At 47.4% G+C, this 19431-nt stretch overlaps 1 protein-coding gene and 1 long non-coding RNA gene across 5 annotated transcripts in view; one reads left to right on the top strand and one right to left on the bottom strand.

Annotated features, from left to right (window-relative positions):
* Positions 1-9302, bottom strand: part of LOC142021107 (LON peptidase N-terminal domain and RING finger protein 1-like) — a 52931-nt gene extending 43629 nt beyond the window's left edge. For all 4 annotated transcript variants that reach the window (XR_012647596.1, XM_075009570.1, XM_075009571.1 and 1 more), the window contains exons 1-2: positions 8547-9302; positions 340-458 (exon numbers count right to left, since the gene is read on the bottom strand). Coding sequence is in view for 3 of the 4 variants with exons in the window: in XM_075009570.1 (XP_074865671.1) it covers positions 340-458; positions 8547-8853 (426 nt within the window). In the remaining variant the exon portion in view is untranslated. The remainder of the gene's footprint in view (positions 1-339; positions 459-8546) is intronic.
* Positions 9303-9464: 162 nt separating this feature from the next.
* On the top strand, positions 9465-16769 carry LOC142021413 (uncharacterized). Its single transcript, XR_012647681.1, has 3 exons — positions 9465-9560; positions 10882-11006; positions 16535-16769. It is a non-coding gene; the product is annotated as an uncharacterized LOC142021413 (long non-coding RNA).
* Positions 16770-19431: the final 2662 nt, after the last annotated feature.

The raw sequence follows: 19431 nt of genomic DNA on the forward strand, positions 1-19431 counted from the left end.
TAGACCCAACTCCTTTGGGCAGCTCTCTCTCTTTCCGGCGGGCAGACGGGGACGGATAGAAGTGTAGCAAAACAAGGGGCGGGAGAATCCCAGAGCCAAATGAAGCCCTCTGGGAGAAGTGGGCATGGAGAGCCCAACCGCATTTGTAACCCCCCAGTGAGAACTCTAATGACCCCAGGAGTGAAATCCCCCATCCCTATGAGCAGACGGCTGCAGACTCACAGCTCACACTCAACATTTCGCAGCACATTTCACTTCAAGGAGCCCTTGCAGCCTACAGCAGGTGCCCCATCCACCTTCCTGCACCATATCAAACCCACCAGCCATGCACTGACTCACCTCACACTCTTCCGGCTCACTCTTGCACACCACCTCCAAATCCTTCAGTGCTTCTGGATACTGCTGCAGGGCCACATACACCTCCGACCGGCACAGCCTCAGCGAAACATCGTCTGGCGCTGCAAGCAGAAGCCCTCCGGGCCATTAATACAAGATCTACACTCAATATCTTTTTTGTGCATCAAATGACATTGCAACCTAGCATCAACAGGTACAAGTCTTATGGAAATCTCCTGGACACACTCAGCTGGGGTGCGAGTAATACATCAAACACCAGTTGTTGGGGCAAAATAACATAACTGGCACTGACCGGGCATCGGACGGACAAGGCAAAACGAGCATTGCTCGTGCATAAAGAGTGCGGAGGAGAGGTGGGGGAAAGAAAGCCAGCTGAATAGGATAAAACAGAGTTATGACAATTCTTTTGCACACTCATTGCTGGCCACATCAGTGAGCCATTTTCTCACACAGACTCACACTGGCATTTTGATCAAGTTACAGCATGATTTTGTCATGGCTACATTCACATATTGGTACTAATTATTCTTTGTTAATGATTTAATTTCAGGATAGGATACAGAAGGGTGCATAAGGAAATGAACATGCAGCTTAGCACATTCACAGGGGAAGAGCCACATCAGACACACAACTAAGATACACCCAGCCTGCTACATGATGCAATCTCATATTCATCACAGAGGTCAATATTTTACAACAGGAACTGGTAATGCAGAAGCAGGCTAGGCCTAAACTAGAACTGCCCAATAAAATTAACAGCTCTCTAATTTCAGAACTAAACTCATGAAAAGGCTGGAATTTGCACGGATGAGTTCATTCTGCTGGCTTTCAAAATGTGCCTGGTTTACATTTTCATTTCTGACCCCCAGAAATGTCAAAGAATTCTTTTGTCTCCATTACTGTAGAGGCTGAACCTCTCTAATCTGGAATTCTCTCATCTGGCAACATCCATAACCCGGCATGATTTTAGTTAGCTGGACAGACACTTAACATAAGTGGGGCCAAGCTTCCCATGGTCCCGCGAAGTTTGTTTGCAGCCACCAATTCTGGCTTTCATTGTTCCTTGCTGTTATTTAGCTGTAATTTACTCCACAATGTTTTATAAGGCTACATTGACATAGCAACCCTATTTCAAACTAAAATATTCCAGAATAGCTATTCTGAAATAACTATTTTGAAATAGGGCTGCTACACACAAAAATGTATTTTGAAATAGCACTCGGCTATTTCGAAATACATAGTCTGCACACACAGTGCTTATTTCAAAATAAGACAGGGAATAGCACTTATTCCAAAAAGTTATTTCAAGTAAGTGCTATACCACATCTTAACTGCACCTGTTCTGAACCAGTTATTTTGAAATAGGCATTATTACTCCTAAAAATGAAGTTTACCCATCTCAAAATAATGCACCCACTATTTTGAATTTATTTTTAAATAGCATGTTCATAATGTTTACAACAACAAAGTTATTTCAAAACAACAGCTGTTATCACAAAATAACTTGGCTGTGCATCTGTAGCCTAAGAGTCCAGTAAGCAGTGAAAGTGTTAGATAACACAGACCTCCCATGGTCTCATAAATTCACTCATCCAGCACTGGTCAGGTCCCCAGGGTGCTAGACAAGAGAAGTTCAATCTGTATTAACAAAACATTTTGGAATACTTCAAAAAAGGGTCTGTTTTTCTAGCTTTGAAATAGATGCTTTTTTTCAAACAGATCCAAATCTGGGGTATTGCAGATATTTTATAAAAGCCTGGCACATGAATTAATCCAATCCAAACTCATAAAATCATCAACACAAACAGAAAGAAAATCTGTATACAGATAATTGAAAAACAAAACTGGTACACAAAACCTGAAGAAAATCTTTTTTCAAGAGAAAAGCTTTGACAACTTCTACTTGAAGTCAGGTGCAAGAGGTATCTCAGGTGAACTGCTAACCCTTATGACAATGAATCATATTATTACAGTAGTGCCCAAGGACCAACGAAAATTGGGGTCTCGTGCTCAGTGCTGTCTTAGTAGAAGCATCCTTCAGTCTATGTGGACTATGGATCGCGCCCTTCGTAGTTCCATTTGAGATCATCATTTGCAGCGTCGACTGTGACTGTGAAGGCCCACATGAGAGTGACAGTCCTTGCTGCATCTGTTGCATGTGCAATGGGTGTCTGGCAGGTCTTTACTGTGGGTTCACTTCTCCTCTGCTAGCTGTCTGATCCTCATCTCACCCTTCTGAAGGCCCTTGTGTAGTTCCTGCCTCCATCTGCTGTGATCATCTGCCAGCTCCTCCCAGCTGTCCGGCTTGATGTCTACCTCCCTGAGGTCCCTCTTGCAAACACAGAATAAGAGACAGTCTCTGTCCTGAAAATAGCTATCCTCTCAAAATACACTGTGTCAAACATACTAGCCACTAGCCACATGTGGCTACCTGGAGAGTTGAGTGTGGCAATTTGGCTTGAACAACAAATGTATTTTCATAATAATGTGGCTAGTTCACTATGGCTGCATCTACACTAGCAAGTTCTTTTGAAAGATTTTTCAAAAGAAGGGAGCTCTTTCAAAAAAGCCCACAGAGTGCCTACACGCGTGAAATGTTCTTTCGAAAGTAAATCGAAAGAATGTGATGCTCCTTTCAAACTCACTCTTCCTTTCCCATTTCAGGAAGAGCGCTGCCTTTTGAAAGCTTCTAAACGTGCGTAGACACTCTGCAGGGCCCTTCTTTCGAAAGAACAGTCTTCATATTCCAGCCCTGTCCTGTTCTTTTGAAAACGCGGGGGCTGTGTGGACGCTCTCTTTTGATCTGCTTTTTTGTATGTGGACGCACTCTTTTGAAAGAAGCTCTTTCGGAACAGATCTTCCAAAAGAGCTTCTTTGGAAAGATCTCTGTAGTGTAGACGTAGCTGTTACCAGTAGCCGTTATAACGGTGACTGCTTCAGAACTGGTTGGACACCATGGATTCTAAATACATGCGACAGACACAAACTATGGGAAAGAGACAGAATAACAAGTAGAGCAATCAATTACAAATCAGGCTGGTTAGTGACAGGGAATTGGAGCAGCCATTTCATCCAGTCATTTTCGTTGCTAAAACTGAACTGCCCCTTACTTTTTAACCTCAGGTGCTTGGTGTAATAAGGCCTGAATCACAGCCAATTCCTAACAGCCAGCTCAAACACCTCAGAAAAACCTAGGGATTCCCTGCTTTCTCCTTTCCCCCAAATATCCAGCCTTAATTTTCCCTTTGTTACAAGTCACCCTGATATCAATTGAACCTCTTATGCAAGACCTCAGCTGAGTGGACTCTGAGGTCAGCCTTCCAAGGACAGGACATATGGGTTTGATGGCTGAAGGTTTGTTCTCCAGACAATCCAGAAGCACAGCCTTCTGCAATGCTGCTTCTGTGGCTTGAGAAAGAATAAAAATAGTCCCCCTGGTGTGCTGTTGCCATAGGAGGCCCAGGGGCGTCTGCGGTGAGTCACCAAGTGGTACTGCTGTAAGACATTATCAAACAACATTCAGGCTGAGGACCCATCGGCTGCAGTGGTGCTACACAGCCACTCAGACTGTCTGGCCAAGCGTTCTCAACCTGAGTCAAGGAGGAGGAATGTGGGACAATGAAAGGGAATGCGTGTCCCTTACCGGCCAGCTTCTCAGCTGGTGTAAATCAGCATAGTTCCAAGGCATTTACCCCAATTTCCACCCGCTGAGGATGTGGCTCTGTGCTTTCAAGTATAAATTGAGACAGATTCCCCAAAGCTGCCTACAGGAGTTAGGGGGTCAATTCTAAGAGACATTTCAATAGCAGGTGGGCACCTCTGATGTTCCCTGCGTTAGTACCAAGGAAAGGGACCATACTGCCAGTTCAATGGACTTCTGCCAGCTCCTGGACAGAGGCAGCCCTGCAGAGCGTTCCCTTACATTGACCCCATCCACTGACTGTGTGGGATTGCTTCTAAAGTTTGCCGTTGCTCCAGCTCAGCCATCATGGGTGCTGAGGTCCTATGGCTATTTGCTTACTAACAGCCCTTGCTCTAACATCATATAGGTTGCTGAACAAGCACAAGGAGGTGCTGTTAAAGGTAATGGCAGATGAGCTTCTGGGCCAACAGGAGCCCTATGCTGGGGCCCCAGTCAAGTGGGGGGCCCTGGAAAAATAGATCCTCCTTTTCCCTGACCCACTCCATCCAGCTCTCTTGAGGGCATGCGAGGTCAGGGCACGGGGGTTTGTCCTACTCCACCCACCCATCTCACTTGCTGGGAAGCGGGGGAAGCCCCCATGCCTCAACCCCATTCCTACACCCTGGCAGAAGCCCTGAGTGGGAAGCCCCCCTCTCAACCTCAATTCCTGCGGGGGGAGGGACAAGAGGGACTGCAGGTAGATGGGCTGTGGAAGGGTCCCCACTTGCTCCAGCCCAGGGACCTACAATCCCCTAATCTGCTTCTGCTAAAAAGCCCCCCTGTATTAATTTGCTGAGGAAGTCACCTATGCCCAATAGGCTGACAAAATTCCTGGCCAAGACAGCATGTCTATGAATATTGTCCCTCTTTCAGTCACTTCTCCTGAGAACGTTCCAGGAGAAACTTAATTGAGGAGAAAGCCTGGCTGTGAACCCTTTGGCCCATCTCTGCAATCCACAGCTGATGACACGCAGCAGGTTAGGGAGAAAAAAAAATACTCCTGCACTAATTATACTGCCAACTTTCCTGGACTCCCAGCCAGGCTCATCTCCCTGGCAACTCCAGATTCAAACGCTGGAACAGAGGATGGCTAAAACAACAAACCTCACCTCTGTGTCTGGGCTGGGGAAGCCATCTCCCTGCAAGAGGGGGTTTACTAGGCTGCAGTGATGGAAGTGACTCACGGTCGCAACCCAGACCCAAGCTATAGCAGAAGCAAGTGCAACACAATCCTTCTGAATGGATGTAAACCCAGAAGGCAGGCATCCACCTCTGGAAATTCATTTGCAAAGGAAGATACTGAAACCAGTCTGGAAACACGTTAAAGGCTGTTTCAATAAAAATGTTGATCAACCCTCTTCCCCAAGTCCACTGAAGGCAGGATAAGAAGTAATGTTAACCTGCATATTCCGGTGAGGTATCAGGAAAATTTTCTAACAATAGAGGTAGTTAAGCTCTGAAACAGGCATCCACGAAGGGTGCCGAACCCCATCACAACAACCATCCGAAGCAGGATGGTCTGGGTTTATTTGGTCCTGCCTTAGCAGAAGGGGCTGCTGGACTTGATGACATCTGGAGGTCCCTTCCAGTCCTACATTTCAAGGCTTCTGTGATTTTATGCCAGGGGAACGGGGAGAAGAGAGAGAATGGAATCTGCAGCTTGAATGGCGTGTTAAACACCTACACGGATCTACAAAACTCAGACAAGGACTGCGTTGTAGCCAAAGGGAAAAGAGGACCTAGACTACAATGAGCAACAAAGGAGAAATGCCTTCCAAGTACTTAAATATATTTAATTACAGAGAAGGGACTCTAGCCAAGCGGCTCTGAAAAAGGCAGGCAGCTGAACCATTAGCGCTCGCTTCTCCCAAAAACCATTGTAAGTGCACTAAACATATGCTCTCGTTTGCTGCTCTGTGTAAGCCTGAGGGCATTCAGGGCATGCAGCAGATTTGGGCTTCCTTTGCTATGTAAGTTTCCCATGCACACAACACTGCCAGTGACCCTGAATCCTCCAGACCTAGGCAGTTCTGCCAGTGAGCTGCAGTCCAGGCTGATAGCTGTAACTCTGATGGCCAAGGAGATTATTTAGTCACCCCACTGTACCTGTTAGTGTAACCTTATCCACCTTCCCATGTCTCTTTATCCACCTGTTATGGCTTGTCAGAACTCCAGAGAATGAGCTCCCTGGAGCAGCTGCTGTCTTTATTTCTCTGCCCAGTACCTAGTATGAAGAGGCTCTGATCTCTGACTGGGTCTCTCAGGTGCTATAACAATATACATAAAATAGCAGCAGTCCCTTCTCCCAGTGCTAATCCTTGAGCCAGGTTGGCCAACCAAACTGAGCTGTGCAGTGAGTTTTGCTAAGAGGACAAATGGAAACCAGGGTGAAATCACAGCCCATTTTTCACGTGGGGACAGAGTCAGGAGCAGAGCAGCCAGAGGGAAATAAATAGGGTGTAACAACATTGCACTGTTTCGCCCATCCCCAATGTGTGCGTAAAGGCAGACAGCCACATCCATTAGCATTCACAGGTTTAATGATGCCTACAGAGCACGTTTATTTGCCAGCTGTACAGTGACACACAAGTCATTGCCGGTGAACTGTGATGAAAAGTCAACTATAACACCTGAAGTTCCAGATCTGGTTGGATGTTCTCTTTCATACAGCTCTGCATTTCCTTTCAAGTCTCTGGTTGTTGCCTAAGCATATTTCTTTACCTTGACTACCCCTGTCAGTTCAGGGTAGGTCCTAGAGTTATCACTGATACACTAGTTCAGTGACAAAACTGCCATAAGACACCCGATGGATTGATAAAACGCTGCCTTGGGTAAACTGCAAAGCGCTTCTGTGTTGCCTTGAAAATGAATATCTGCTACAGTCATGACTGCAATACAAATCATAATTAGAACACAGACAAGTTGTGGAGATGGCGAGCACAGAAAAAAGGACCCGTGGAGCATACACAGAGTGTAAAAAAGATTTGGAACTTTGCACGCTTTTTTCAGTGGTTCACAAAGATTCCCCGTTAACATGGTGTAAAATAAAGCAGTCATGAAAATTATAATAAACACACGTGTCCATTTGCTTCAAGACTGCTGATCAAGCAATCATCATGTTGGAAAATGATGCACATCCTGGACGTTGGATAAAAGAATCTATTCATTACACAATGGGGTTTTACTAATCATCAGCAATCAGTCACATAGATACATTCCATTCCCAGGCTCTGGTACTATGGTGATTAATTAATTAATGTTTGTGCCAAGCACTGGGAATGCAAAGCTCAAGGTAAGCATTAAGCGGTGCTCAGTATTGTTGCTGTCCTAGGAACAATCCACATTCTCTCAAGCTTAGGAAATCCAGGGCCTGATCCTGCAGGCAAATTTCCTGGGGAAATCAATCCTGCAAAAAGACGGCAGGATCCAGCTCTGGGTCTTGGAAAAAAGAAAATTAGACACACCCTGGCTAAGAGTCTTTGCCAGGGCTACAGTCACCCAAGAAAATCCCTTATCCACAAACAGTGGGATGGATACACTGTGATGGTCTAACGTGTTACTCAGCAGATCATTTTCCAGCCTATAGCCCTTTTCTACTTCAATCCAACAAGAATAGCACCACCCAAGTGTCCAGAAAAGCTAGGCAAAGAATTTTCTCTGGGACCAAAGCATCACTGGATGTGGGAACTCCAAGCTACTTAATTTCCAACTTCTAAAACAGCTATTTATTCCCTTCCCACCCTGTCAAACTGACCCCTCTGCCCCCCCCCCCAGCCTCTCCCCTCTCATTTTGCTGGCGCTTACATAAACCCTTTGGCTCAGTGGCTGCCAGCAGAACTGGCCCCAGTGACTTAAACTCAACCTGCTAGCCTGTCCAAAAGAAACTAGTCATAAAAGGAAAAGCAATGACACCTCATGTGCATGCAGGGAAGTAATTTATGTGCAGGCGACCCGGGTGCGAGGCTGACAAAAGAAAATAGCAGCAACAGCAGGGGTCCATGGGCAAAAAATAAATAAAAATGATCACAGAGAATAAGTTTTAAATAAATTGCAAAGTTACAATCAGGTATTATTTTTAAATTAAGTATCTTCCAATAATATTATTAAATTGCTCTTTTTTTGGTTAATTAAGTTAGCGAATGGTTGAGGGGGTAATGGGGGGGCCACACTGGGGTGAAAAGGTCAGGAATCACTGGTTCGGGGTAGAATAAAAGTGCTCCTTTACGGGAGGGGGGTGTAAAACTTTGTTCACGCCTGGTGTGCCTGCACCTGCTTTCATCAGCTGAGTGGCACCAGGGGAAGTCACAGCTTCATTCACAAAGCGGGGGGGTGGGGAAATGGGGCGCTCTCCGGCTCAGCTAAGGAAGCGGCTCTCGCCGAGCAGCACAGTAACGCGGCGCTCGAGCCCGGGGCCTTATATGACCGGCAGTTACATAAGCAGGACCTTTGCTTTGCTCTGCTGGGCCCGGCTGGAGAGAGCGAGGAGCCCCACCCCCCACGCGCTTACCCAGCTCCAGCCCCCGCTGGGCGCTCTTCAGCGCGGCCCGGTAGTCTCTGCCCCGCAGCAGCTCCCGCGCCTGGCCGCGCAGCCGGGCCAGCTGCGTCCCGCGGTCCAAGCACTTCTCCAGCAGGCTGCAGAGCAGGACGTTGCAACTGGCGGCTCCGGAGCCCGGCAGCCGCAGCTTCCCGCGGCACACGGGGCAGCGCGCCGGCAGCACTTCCCCCAGGCACCTTTTGCAGAAGGAATGGCCGCAGGACACGGTCACCGGCTCCCATAGCGCCAAGCCGCACGCGGGGCAGAGGAAAACCTCCATGGCTCGGGCCCAGCGGTGGGGACCGGCTGGATGTCCTCCCTGCCCCGCGATCCCGGCCGGGGCCGCCCCGGGACAAGGGGCTGCGTATCAGTCGCAGGCGCCCGCCTCCGTCCTGCCCCTCGGGCGCTGGCGTCTCCTCCCCCGGCTCCCCAGCCCGTGCTGGGGCTCAGAGCCGCGCCGGGCAGCAGCTGGCTGCACCCACGCGGACGCAGCAGCGCCGAGCACCCCGTGGCGCTTCACCCCATGCTCGCCCGCCGCGCCTGCCGTGCACCCCCGGCGACGAGCCGAGCCGAGCCGAGCCGGCCCCGTTCGTGCCCCGGCCGCCGGGGGAGTGGCACCGCGGCGCGGCTCCCCTTTCGCATCCCTTCCACCGCCCTCCCCTTCGCGGGTGGAGCGGCTCAGCCGTATGTCCAAGGGACGACCCGTGGGGGGCGGGCCGCTGCCCATCCCCCGGCCTGGCAACCCCCTTTGTTTCCTGCCCCACGCGGCCTTATGTAAAATCTAGAGCAGCCCCCATGTGATGCGGCTCCGGCGCCCGCCCATTGGCGGCCGGATCCGCCCCGCCCCTGTTGTGAAACAGACGGTGCAGGCTCTGTTTCGTAACCGCCGTGCTTGGGAGAGACGCTGCGTTCCTCTTCTCCCGCCTGTCCGCCGCATCCCGCGGGGGCAGGCTGGCGCCTACCCCGGGGGAGGGCCTGGCTGCTTATGCAAGTGCTTCGCTGTGCAGCGCCGGTGTCTGTGCCCGGGTCGCCCCGCTGTGGCAGGGCAGTGCCCCCAGGATCGCGTGTAAACGGAGCGTTCGCTTCCGGAAGGCCCCCTGCGCGTTTATGGGTCACCTTGCCCGCGTACTGGGCCCTGGTTTGCCCAGCAGCGGGGCTGGGAGACCCCTGGCTGTCAGCTTGGTCCCATTACGCGAGCTCTCCTGAGGAGTTGTTAACATAGGCGAGACCCTTCCCCTTCCACAGCTCGCAGTTTAACGGGACAAGGCAGAGGAGGAAGAGAATTATTATCTCTGTTATCCAGCTGAGAAGAGGACACCCAGGCAGATTTAAGAGATTTCCCCAAGGCCACAGGTGTCTAAATGGCAGCTGGGAAATGAATCCCGACCACACCAGTCCTGTGCGTTAGGCATAAAATGATCTTCCCCCTCTCCACTGGAATAGAATTGGAAATACAGACAGGAAGCAAATTGCATGTTTTTCATATGTATTTGTGCGCCTCTGTGTTGGGCAGGACGGTGCAATGGTATTCTGCCAAGCCGAGAGAACTATTAATCTCGTCTCCTCTCAGTCTACAATATAATTTTGTGGAAAAGGCAGTTTTATATAATAGATTCCTGAGGGAACCATATTAACTTGCTTGTATTCCCTGCAGCTGAGCAAAATGTACGTTATGTAAAGCATTTTTGCATATTCAGCCTGCTTGGAGGAAGAGGTTTGCCTGTTCATTGTGGGCTCCCTGAATAAAACATTCAAAAAGAGACTCATCAAATAAATAGAAATAACTACCCCCTGTGCAGAAACTTCCTGTTCCCAGGTATTCCAAACACGGGGGGGGGAGGGGTATATTGAATGAATTAGCAGGTCAGACCGACTTTACAGAGATAGCACAGCTACTGTGCAACAGATTGTGAGTGCGTGGAATTTGCTCACCAGATCTCATCTCTGGGTGTATGTAATGCAAGTGTTTTATAACTACGTAGGTTTCCCCTTTGGCATTTAAAGTAAAAGTAACACTTAGCTGCAGAGTACAAAAGAGGTATGAGATGTGATTATAATCCCAAACAGGAGAATGGGCATGTTGTTCAGTCACCACAGCAACAGACACCAACACACTGGTTCTTTACACAAACATGGGGCCAGAAACTTTTAAATGTGACACAGCAAGTGGCACTAGAAAAATCACACCCTTTTGTGCAAAAGTTAGATAGGTCTCTCAGACAGGTCAGAGGTAAATGCGTGGTTGCGTAGGTGGTGTAGCAGGGAAGGATTTGGTTTCTTTGACCATGGGATTCTGTTTCATGAACAGGGATTCCTGGGAAGAGACGGGATCCACCTCACTAAAAGAGGAAAGCATCTTTGTGGCCAGGTTCAAAACCTAGTGAGGAGGGCTTTAAACTAGGTTTGTCGGGAGAAGGTGACACAAGCCTGGAGGTAAGTGGGGAAGGACGAGGGAACAATCAGGGGGTTTCCTGGGTGAAGAGGAGAAAGTGGGCCCCTCCTCTAAGATGCTTGTACACTAATGCCAGAAGCCTGGGGAACAAACAGGAAGAATTAGAGGCCCTGGCACAGTCACACAAGTATGAGGTGGTTGGAATAATGGAGACTGGGTGGGATGATTCGCATAACTGGAGTAGAGTCATGGAAGGTTATAAACTGTTTAGGAAGGACAGACGGGAGAAAAGGAGGAGGAGTTGCACTCTATGTGAGGAAGCAGTATGATTGCTCAGAGCTCCAGTATAAGGAAGGAGAAAATCCAGTTGAGTGTCTTTGGGTTAAGCTTAGAGGTGGAAGTAACAGAGGTGATGTTGTAGTTGGTGTCTGCTATAGGCCGCCAGATCAGGGAGAGGAGATAGATGAGGCTTTCTTCAGGCAGCTTAGTGAAGCTTCCAAATCACAGGCCCTGGTTCTCATGGGAGACTTTCACCATCCAGACATGTGTTGGGAGACCAATACATCAGCACACAAACAGTCCAGGAAGTTTGGAGACTATGGGGGATAACTTCTTGGTACAAGTGCTGAAGGAACCGACCAGGGGCCATGCACAAACAGGGAAGAACTAGTAGAAGAAATAGAAGTGGGAGGGAACCTGGGCTGCAGGGACCATGAGATCTTAGATTTCAGGATCTGGACGAAAGTAAGAAAGGTGAGCAGTAACATACAGACCCTTGATTTCAGGAGAGCAGACTTTGACTCCCTAAGAGACCAGATGAGCAGGATCCCTTGGGAAATGAAGATGAAGGGGGAAAGAGTTGAAGAGAACTGGAAGTATTTTAAAGAAGTCTTACTGAAAGCACAGGAACAAACAATCCCGCTGCATAGTAAGAAATGCAAACATGGTAGGCAAGCAGCTTGGTTTAACAGGGAAATCCTTAGTCAGCTTAAATTCAAAAAGGATGCATACAAGAAATGGAAACGTGGAAAGTTGACTAAGGAGGAGTATAAACATACAGCTGGAGAATGCCAGGCAGTAATCAGGAAAGTGAAAGCACAATTGGAACTGCAGCTGGCAAGGGATGTGATGAGTAACAAGAAGGGTTTCTACAGGCATGTGAACAATAAACAGGTTATCAGAAAAGGTGTGGGGCCATTACTGGAGGTAACCTAGTGACAGATGATGCAGGAAAAGCTGAAGTACTCAATGCTTTTTTTGCCTCGGTCTTCACAGACACACTCAACTTCCCAATGATGGTCCTAGATGATGCAGCATGGGAAGGTGGAGGGCAGCCATCTCTGGAGAAGGAACAAGTTCTGAGCTATCTAGGAAAACTAGATGTGCACAAGTCCATGGGTCTGGATTTAATGCACCCCAGGGTACTGAGGGAATTGGCAGAGGTCATTGCTGAACCTTTGGCCATTATCCTTGAAGACTCTTGGAGATAGGGGGAGATACTGGATGATTGGAAGAAGGCAAACGTAGTGCCCATCTTTAAAAAAGGAAAGAAGGACAATCCAGCGAACTATAGACCCGTCAGCCTTACCTCAATCCCTGGGAAAATAATGGAGGGAAGCCTCAAGGAATCCATTTTGAAGCACTTGGAAGAGGGGAAAGTGATCAAAAGTAGCCAACATGGATTCACCAGGGGCAAGTCCTGCCTGACCAATCTGATTAGCTTCTATGAAGAGGTAACAAGCTCTGTGGACATGAGGAAGTCAGTGGATGTGCTATACCTTTACTTCAGCAAGGCTTTTGATACGGTCTCCCACAACATTCTTGTCCATAAGTTAAGGAAATATGGATTGGATCCTCGGACTATAAGATGGATAGAAAGCTGGCTTGATGGTCGGGCCCAATGGGTAGTGGTCAATGGCTCAATATCTGGATGGCGGTCTGTTTCAAGCAGAGTGCCACAAGGCTCGGTTCTGGGGCCGGTGTTATTCAACATCTTTATTAATGACCTGGATGAGGGACTGGGCTGCAGCCTCAGCAAGTTTGCAGATGACACAAATCTAGGGGGAGAGGTAGATTCGTTGGAGGGTAGAGAGAGAATCCAGAGGGACCTGAATAAATTGGAGGACTGGGCCAAAAGAAAACTGATGCGGTTCAATAAGGAGAAGTGTAGAGTCCTGCAACTGGGGCGGAAGAATCCCAAACATACTTACGGGCTGGGGACCGACTGGCTCAGCAGCAGTACAATGGAAAGGGACCTAGGGGTTATGGTGGATGAAAGGCTAGATATGAGTAAACAGTGTGCCCTTGTAGCCAAGAAAGCTAACAGCATACTGGGGTGCATTAGGAGGAGCATTTTGAGCAGATCTAGAGAAGTAGCTATTCCTCTTTGTTTGGCACTGGTGAGGCCACATCTGGAATATTGTGTCCAGTTTTGGGCCCCCCAGTATAAAAAGGATGTGGCTTTGCTGGAGCAGGTTCAGCGAAGGGCAACAAAAATGATTAAGGGTCTGGAGCACAAGACCTATGAGGATAGGCTGAGGGATTTGGGCTTGTTTAGTTTACAGAAGAGAAGACTTAGAGGTGATTTAATAGTAGCCTTCAACTTCCTGAAGGGGAGCTCTAAAAAGGAGGGTGAGAAACTGTTCTCAGTGGTGTCAGATGGCAGAACAAGGAGTAATGGTCAGAAGTTGAACAGGGAAAGGTGTAGGTTAGATATTAGGAAAAACTTCTTCACGAGGCGGGTAGTCAAGCATTGGAATGCGTTGCCTAGAGAGGTGGTGGATTCTCCATCCTTTGAGGTTTTCAAGTCCCGGCTTTCAAGACAAGCTCCTGGCTGGGATGACTTAGTAGGGGTTGATCCTGCTTGAAGCAGGGGGCTGGACTAAATGACCTCCTGAGGTCCCTTCCAGACCTATGATTCTGTCTCTACTACTCGTACTGGTCCTTTTATCAGCTAGCTCTACTAGCAGGGCTCACTACTCAGCTTAAATCCAAGACGTTTTCTCAGCTGCATTTGTTTCTCCCATTAGGCATATTTGGGAACCACATGTCAAGTGGGACATTCATGCAGAGTAAAGGAACTGGCTTCTCTAATGTTGGCTTGCCCCTGTCAACAATCCACACCTTTCAATGCATATGGAAATACACTCCTGAGCACCTGTTCTGTAGCTCTAGGGCTGCATGGCCCCTCGTCTCATGATACTGCTGTTGCTGGGGGTTGTCTTCAATAGCCCTAAACCTAAGGCTCTGCCCAGGGCTTGAATGACGGATCTGTATCTAAAGAACCTGCTCTTCTTCTTGTTGCTTCATTTAGTAAGAGTCGCTGTGTTTCAGTTCGCAATGCGTACTACCAGTTCGAGTTGAATTGAGAAGGGTCAATGGGGTCTGGGAATACTGTGCCCAGTACTGAAATAATTAGTGATGGACTAGAGAAAGCAAAAGGAGGAGTTTCTTTGTTTCTTTGTTTGTCATTCAGCTCTGAGCTCAGCCACAGGTGTGGGCCTAGTCATGACTTTGAAGCAGGCCTGCAGGTTGGCTTGGGCTAATTTTTGCTGTTGGTTACAACCTAATAAATAGGATCATATGCCTAAAAGTGACCAAAAACACAGATTAGATTATCTTGCACACTGTGCAGTCAGTGGTAAAGCCGCTCTCAGGGAGGCCATCTCCATATTTCCCTTCAAAAATTGTTGTGTCTTTGGCCCAGTCCTCTTCATAGCTGATTTCTTCCTGCTAGTCACTCGTCGATTGTCCATCAGCAAGAACTGAGATCATTCACTGCTGTGAGAAGTTTTGTTTCTGTCTCCCCTCATCACACATTGGATGATTTTTATTCTGTGCTGCAGAATGCCAAATGCAGCCTCTTCAAATCCTTGTTCCTTTCACTGACTTTTCTGGCACGACTCAGTGAAAGTTTAAAAACCACTTTAAATACCCAGCAGGGGCGATGCTGTCATTAACCAAGTGAGGACTTCCTGCTTTGCACAGTGGGTTACCCAATACAAATTACACCCATTTACTGAGTGATACTGTAGAACATTTTCATATGGGGCACAATACAGAGTCAATCTGGAGAAGAGAACCCTGCATAATCATTGCCATGTTACCTGACTTCTTTCTCCCTTTTACCTCTCTGGAGAGTCAATAAAGGATTTAAAAGTAGTCATCCTTCTACAACAGAACTTTAGAACCTGATTACAAAGGGAGAGAGCTGAATGACAGTTCATTTTCAAGTTTAATACAATTAGCTTAGGTCTGAATAAGAATCTTAACTGGTTATCACAATACACATTTAGCCTCTCTAGTCCAGTACCCGCAGGACCTGACCATGGCTTAACCAGAGTGGCTACGTCTACACGTGAAGCCTACATCGAAATAGGCTATTTCAATGAGTAACGTCTACATGTCCTCCAAGGCTGGCAACGTCGATGTTCAACTTCGACGTTGCGCGGCACCACATCGAAATAGGCGCTGCGAGGGAACGTCTACACGCCAAAGTCGCACACATCGAAATAAGGGTGCCAGGAACAGCTGCAGACAGGGTCACAGGGCGGACTCAACAGCAAGCCACTCCCTTAAAGGGCCCCTCCCAGACACAGTTGCACTAAACAACACAAGATCCACAGAGCCGACAACTGGTTGCAGACCCTGTGCCTGCAGCATGGATCCCCAGCTGCCGCAGCAGCAGCCAGAAGCCCTGGGCTAAGGGCTGCTGCCCACGGTGACCATAGAGCCCCACAGGGGCTCGAGAGAGAGCGTCTCTCAACCCCTCAGCTGATGGCCGCCATGGCGGACCCCGCTATTTCGAAGTTGCGGGACGCGCAATGACTACACAGTCCCTACTTCGACGTTGAACGTCGAAGTAGGGCGCTATTCCTATCCCCTCATGGGGTTAGCGACTTCGACGTCTCGCTGCCTAACGTCGAAGTTAACTTCGAAATAGCGCTCGATATGTGTAGCCGTGACGGGCGCTATTTCGAAGTTAGTGCCGCTTCTTTGAAGTAGCGTGCACGTGTAGACACAGCTAGTATGTGACAATCCACAGGAGGTCAGTGTCATCTAGCAGCATTACCAACACTTTCACGGCTTCCTGGGCTTTTGGAAGACATTTAGGGTAAATTAGAGCTAAGTAAGAGCACAAAACACTGACAGCCAGGACTGGTGGCTGGAAACAAACTTTATGGGACTGTGGGAAACTTGGCCACACTCATGATAAATGGACATCCAGCTAACTAAAATCATGCCAGACCATGGATGTTGCTGGACCAAAGAGTGCCAAACTAGAGAGGTTTAATTTGTACAAAGGCATTTTTCCCTCTCTTAACACATTATTCACAACCCCACAACAAATGATGCAAACAAGATACATCCATGCTTACTTGATTAAACTCATTAGCATTGGTCCTACACTTCACAAGTACTTTTTTTGTTGTTCTTATATATACCCCTGCTCTGAAATGTCCACTCCAACTCATCTGATGAAGTGGGTTTTACCCAGGAAAGCTTATGCCCTAATAATTCTGTTAATCTCTAAGATGTCAGACAACTCCTAATAGTTCTTTCTCTCCAGATGTTCTCTACACAACCAGTGAGCACGCATGCCATCAGCCTGGATAACATGGTTCAGATTGTTCACTGGAGCAGCATTGGAATCAGCAGACTAACACCAGGAATGAATACAGCCAACTGTGTGCGTGTATGTGAAATCTTATATCACAACTTGCTGGAGATATTTAACAAGCTTGTAATTAAGAGGAAAGAGGGCAGAGGTGAAATTTAACAGCAAAAAGCCAAAGGCACTGCCTATAAAGGTAAATATCATAGCACATCTTCAGTGATTAGAGCATGTTGGAGTGCTAAATAGGTATTTACCAAGCTGAAATATATACGATAGGAAAAAAAAGAGTCAGTCACTTTTTAGGACAGCAAATCCCTACTTCAGTATCTCTATTCAGCAAATAAATTATAGGATCTATCTATAGACACACAACAGTCTATCTAGCCACTTAAATATCTATCCCCGCTCAACTCGTCTATCTATCTTTTTGTGTGACCACCCTCATCACCCTCATATCTGAGTATCTCATGGTATCTAAACAGTCTATTACATTTTCTGGCAGTAGGCTGTATTGAAGATATGGCACAGCAATGAAAGAGCTGTCTTTCCCCCTGCTGAAGGCACTGAAAATCAGAGAACTTCTGTTTCTGTAACCATTGGTTTTTAAGGGCTAATTTAACAATTGGCTGAACCAGTTATTTTAATCCCCATACATGTAAATAATTGGCAGTAAATAATGTCCATGATTCATTTGGCTCTTGTCACCACTACCAGTGTCTCTGTAGGTGGTTGGTACTTCCTTGGAATTTATTCATTCTTTTCACTTGCAGTGCACAATTCAACCACTAGAATTCTCTGAGACTGAGACAAGCCCAGGTAAATAAAGGAGACGACTACGGCAATCAAGCATGTGGAAGCCTGTTTGCTTGTGTCTTTAATTGCAGTAGTTTTCTTTAAAAAAAATACCTCCTCTTTGTAAAGGGCTGGCAGTCCATGTATCATAACAATTGGAAAGCACTTGAATTTTTATGTGACTGTTGTTCTCTCTTGGGCTGGTTGCAGGCAGTTTGCTGCAGGTGTTTGGTATTCCACATTAGAGCTGTTGATTAGCTGTGATTGGCCCTGCACAGGGTGCACAAAGTGTGGGACTGTTAATAAAGTCTTTACATTCTGCAGACTTATTTTCTTACATGTGCCAAAAGGGTTTTTTTTTCTTTTTTTCATATGACCATAACCGAAATTTTGGTCGATTTGGATTATATTAAACAGGTGGGGGAAGGGGGGGCCAGCTAATCACAGGGATGAAAAGTGGGGCCCGATGTAAAAGGTTTGTGCCCTCTGGCCCTATATATTCAGTGGCATTGTTTCAAATCCCTGAAGGTTTTATCACTGAGAGCAGAACCACCTGCAGCTCTGATCTTCTCAGAGAGAGGGTGTAGCCAGACAAACCGCCCCCCCTTCCACCGTGGATACCTTGGAGCACAGTCTTTGATGCCTCAGAGCACAAATGTGCTACCTCATCCCGACCCTGGACAACGGAAGAAGCAAAATAACGAGGGCAAGCAGGCCAGCTGGTAACTAGGGTCTTAGGCTGTCCTTGGCTGGTACTAATAATTGATATGCCTACATATCATCCCAGGAGAGGAATCTTGCACCCATACTAAAAGAATGTCCTGTCTTAATGATTTAGTTATCTCTGTCTTACAAGTGTAAATTACGTTTGCAACTCCCTTGTAAGAACTGGCATCACAAAGGCGAACCAGTACAAACGGCATCTTTAGATAAGGAAGAGTGTACATAACCAGTGGGGTATAAAGTAGGGCCTGGCAGCAGACATAAGCTGAGCTGCAATTGCCTAACCTGCTGGTCAGGATGGGCCTTTGCCTCCCAAGGTAAGGGGGTGCCCTTCTTGCATTCTTCTTCCCAAGGGATTGAGTGACGGACGCTGGCAGCACCGGAGTGGGAAGATGCAGGGGTGAGAATTATACCAGCTATGTATTCTTTTGCGCTCATTTAATAGGTTAAATGTTGTTGTTGTTGTAACTAAAGTTAAGTTTAATAATCTAAATTACCTGCAAGTTCACATCCCTTACATGCTAAACTTTTCACTGTAATAAATCAGAGTAACCACTACACTAAGCCTGACTCCTCCAGTAATTGCATCGAGCCATACACAACCAAAGAACCCTAGCCAGCTTTCAGCTAATTTACCCCTTAGGGTCGGGTGGTGCTAGTGTGCTGGAAACTGGGGGTTGAGTTTGGCTGCCTGCCAAAGGGGCAAACTCCTGGGGTATCCAACAGCCATCCTGGCTGCCCGTTGCGAAGGGACAGTCTGTCCTAGCAGTTAAAAACTCAGATGTAAAAGGGACTCCTTCTGGCACTAAGCACTATCCTGATTAGCCATTCCATTGGCTGACAGAGGGAGTGCATACAAAGGATTAGGGAATTGAAAAAAATGTTACCTTTTCCTTGCTAAATTCTATGGACTTTGCCTGAAGTGACATCTTTCCTAGAAAAACCATCCCATTTATTGGTTGCCAGCCTGAGTTTAAATTAAATTTCACCTCCTCCAAGCCACACAGAGGAACTGTGCATTTGTCCAAGGTCCTGGCTACAAGACACACCTGTCAGATCGACTCCTTTAGCTGCCTCTGCTGAGGGGCTGGAATGAATTCTTTCTCCCCTGCTCTTTGAAGCAGCTTCCCAGGTATTATTAAACATACCTCCCTGGGTGGGAACATTCCAGCTTGCAAGCTTAGTGCACGCTGAATGTGGGTATTCATGTGAATAAAAATGTGACCTCCTGAGAGTTCCTGGAAAGTGAACACAGCACGGCTACAGGCATAGGCCCAGCTGACACATTTAGGTCAGGGAGATTGTTATGAAGTGTATTTGCTGTATTTGCCCTG

The sequence above is a fragment of the Carettochelys insculpta genome, chromosome 15, assembly GCF_033958435.1.
Source record: "Carettochelys insculpta isolate YL-2023 chromosome 15, ASM3395843v1, whole genome shotgun sequence".
Classification (NCBI taxonomy): domain Eukaryota; kingdom Metazoa; phylum Chordata; order Testudines; family Carettochelyidae; genus Carettochelys; species Carettochelys insculpta.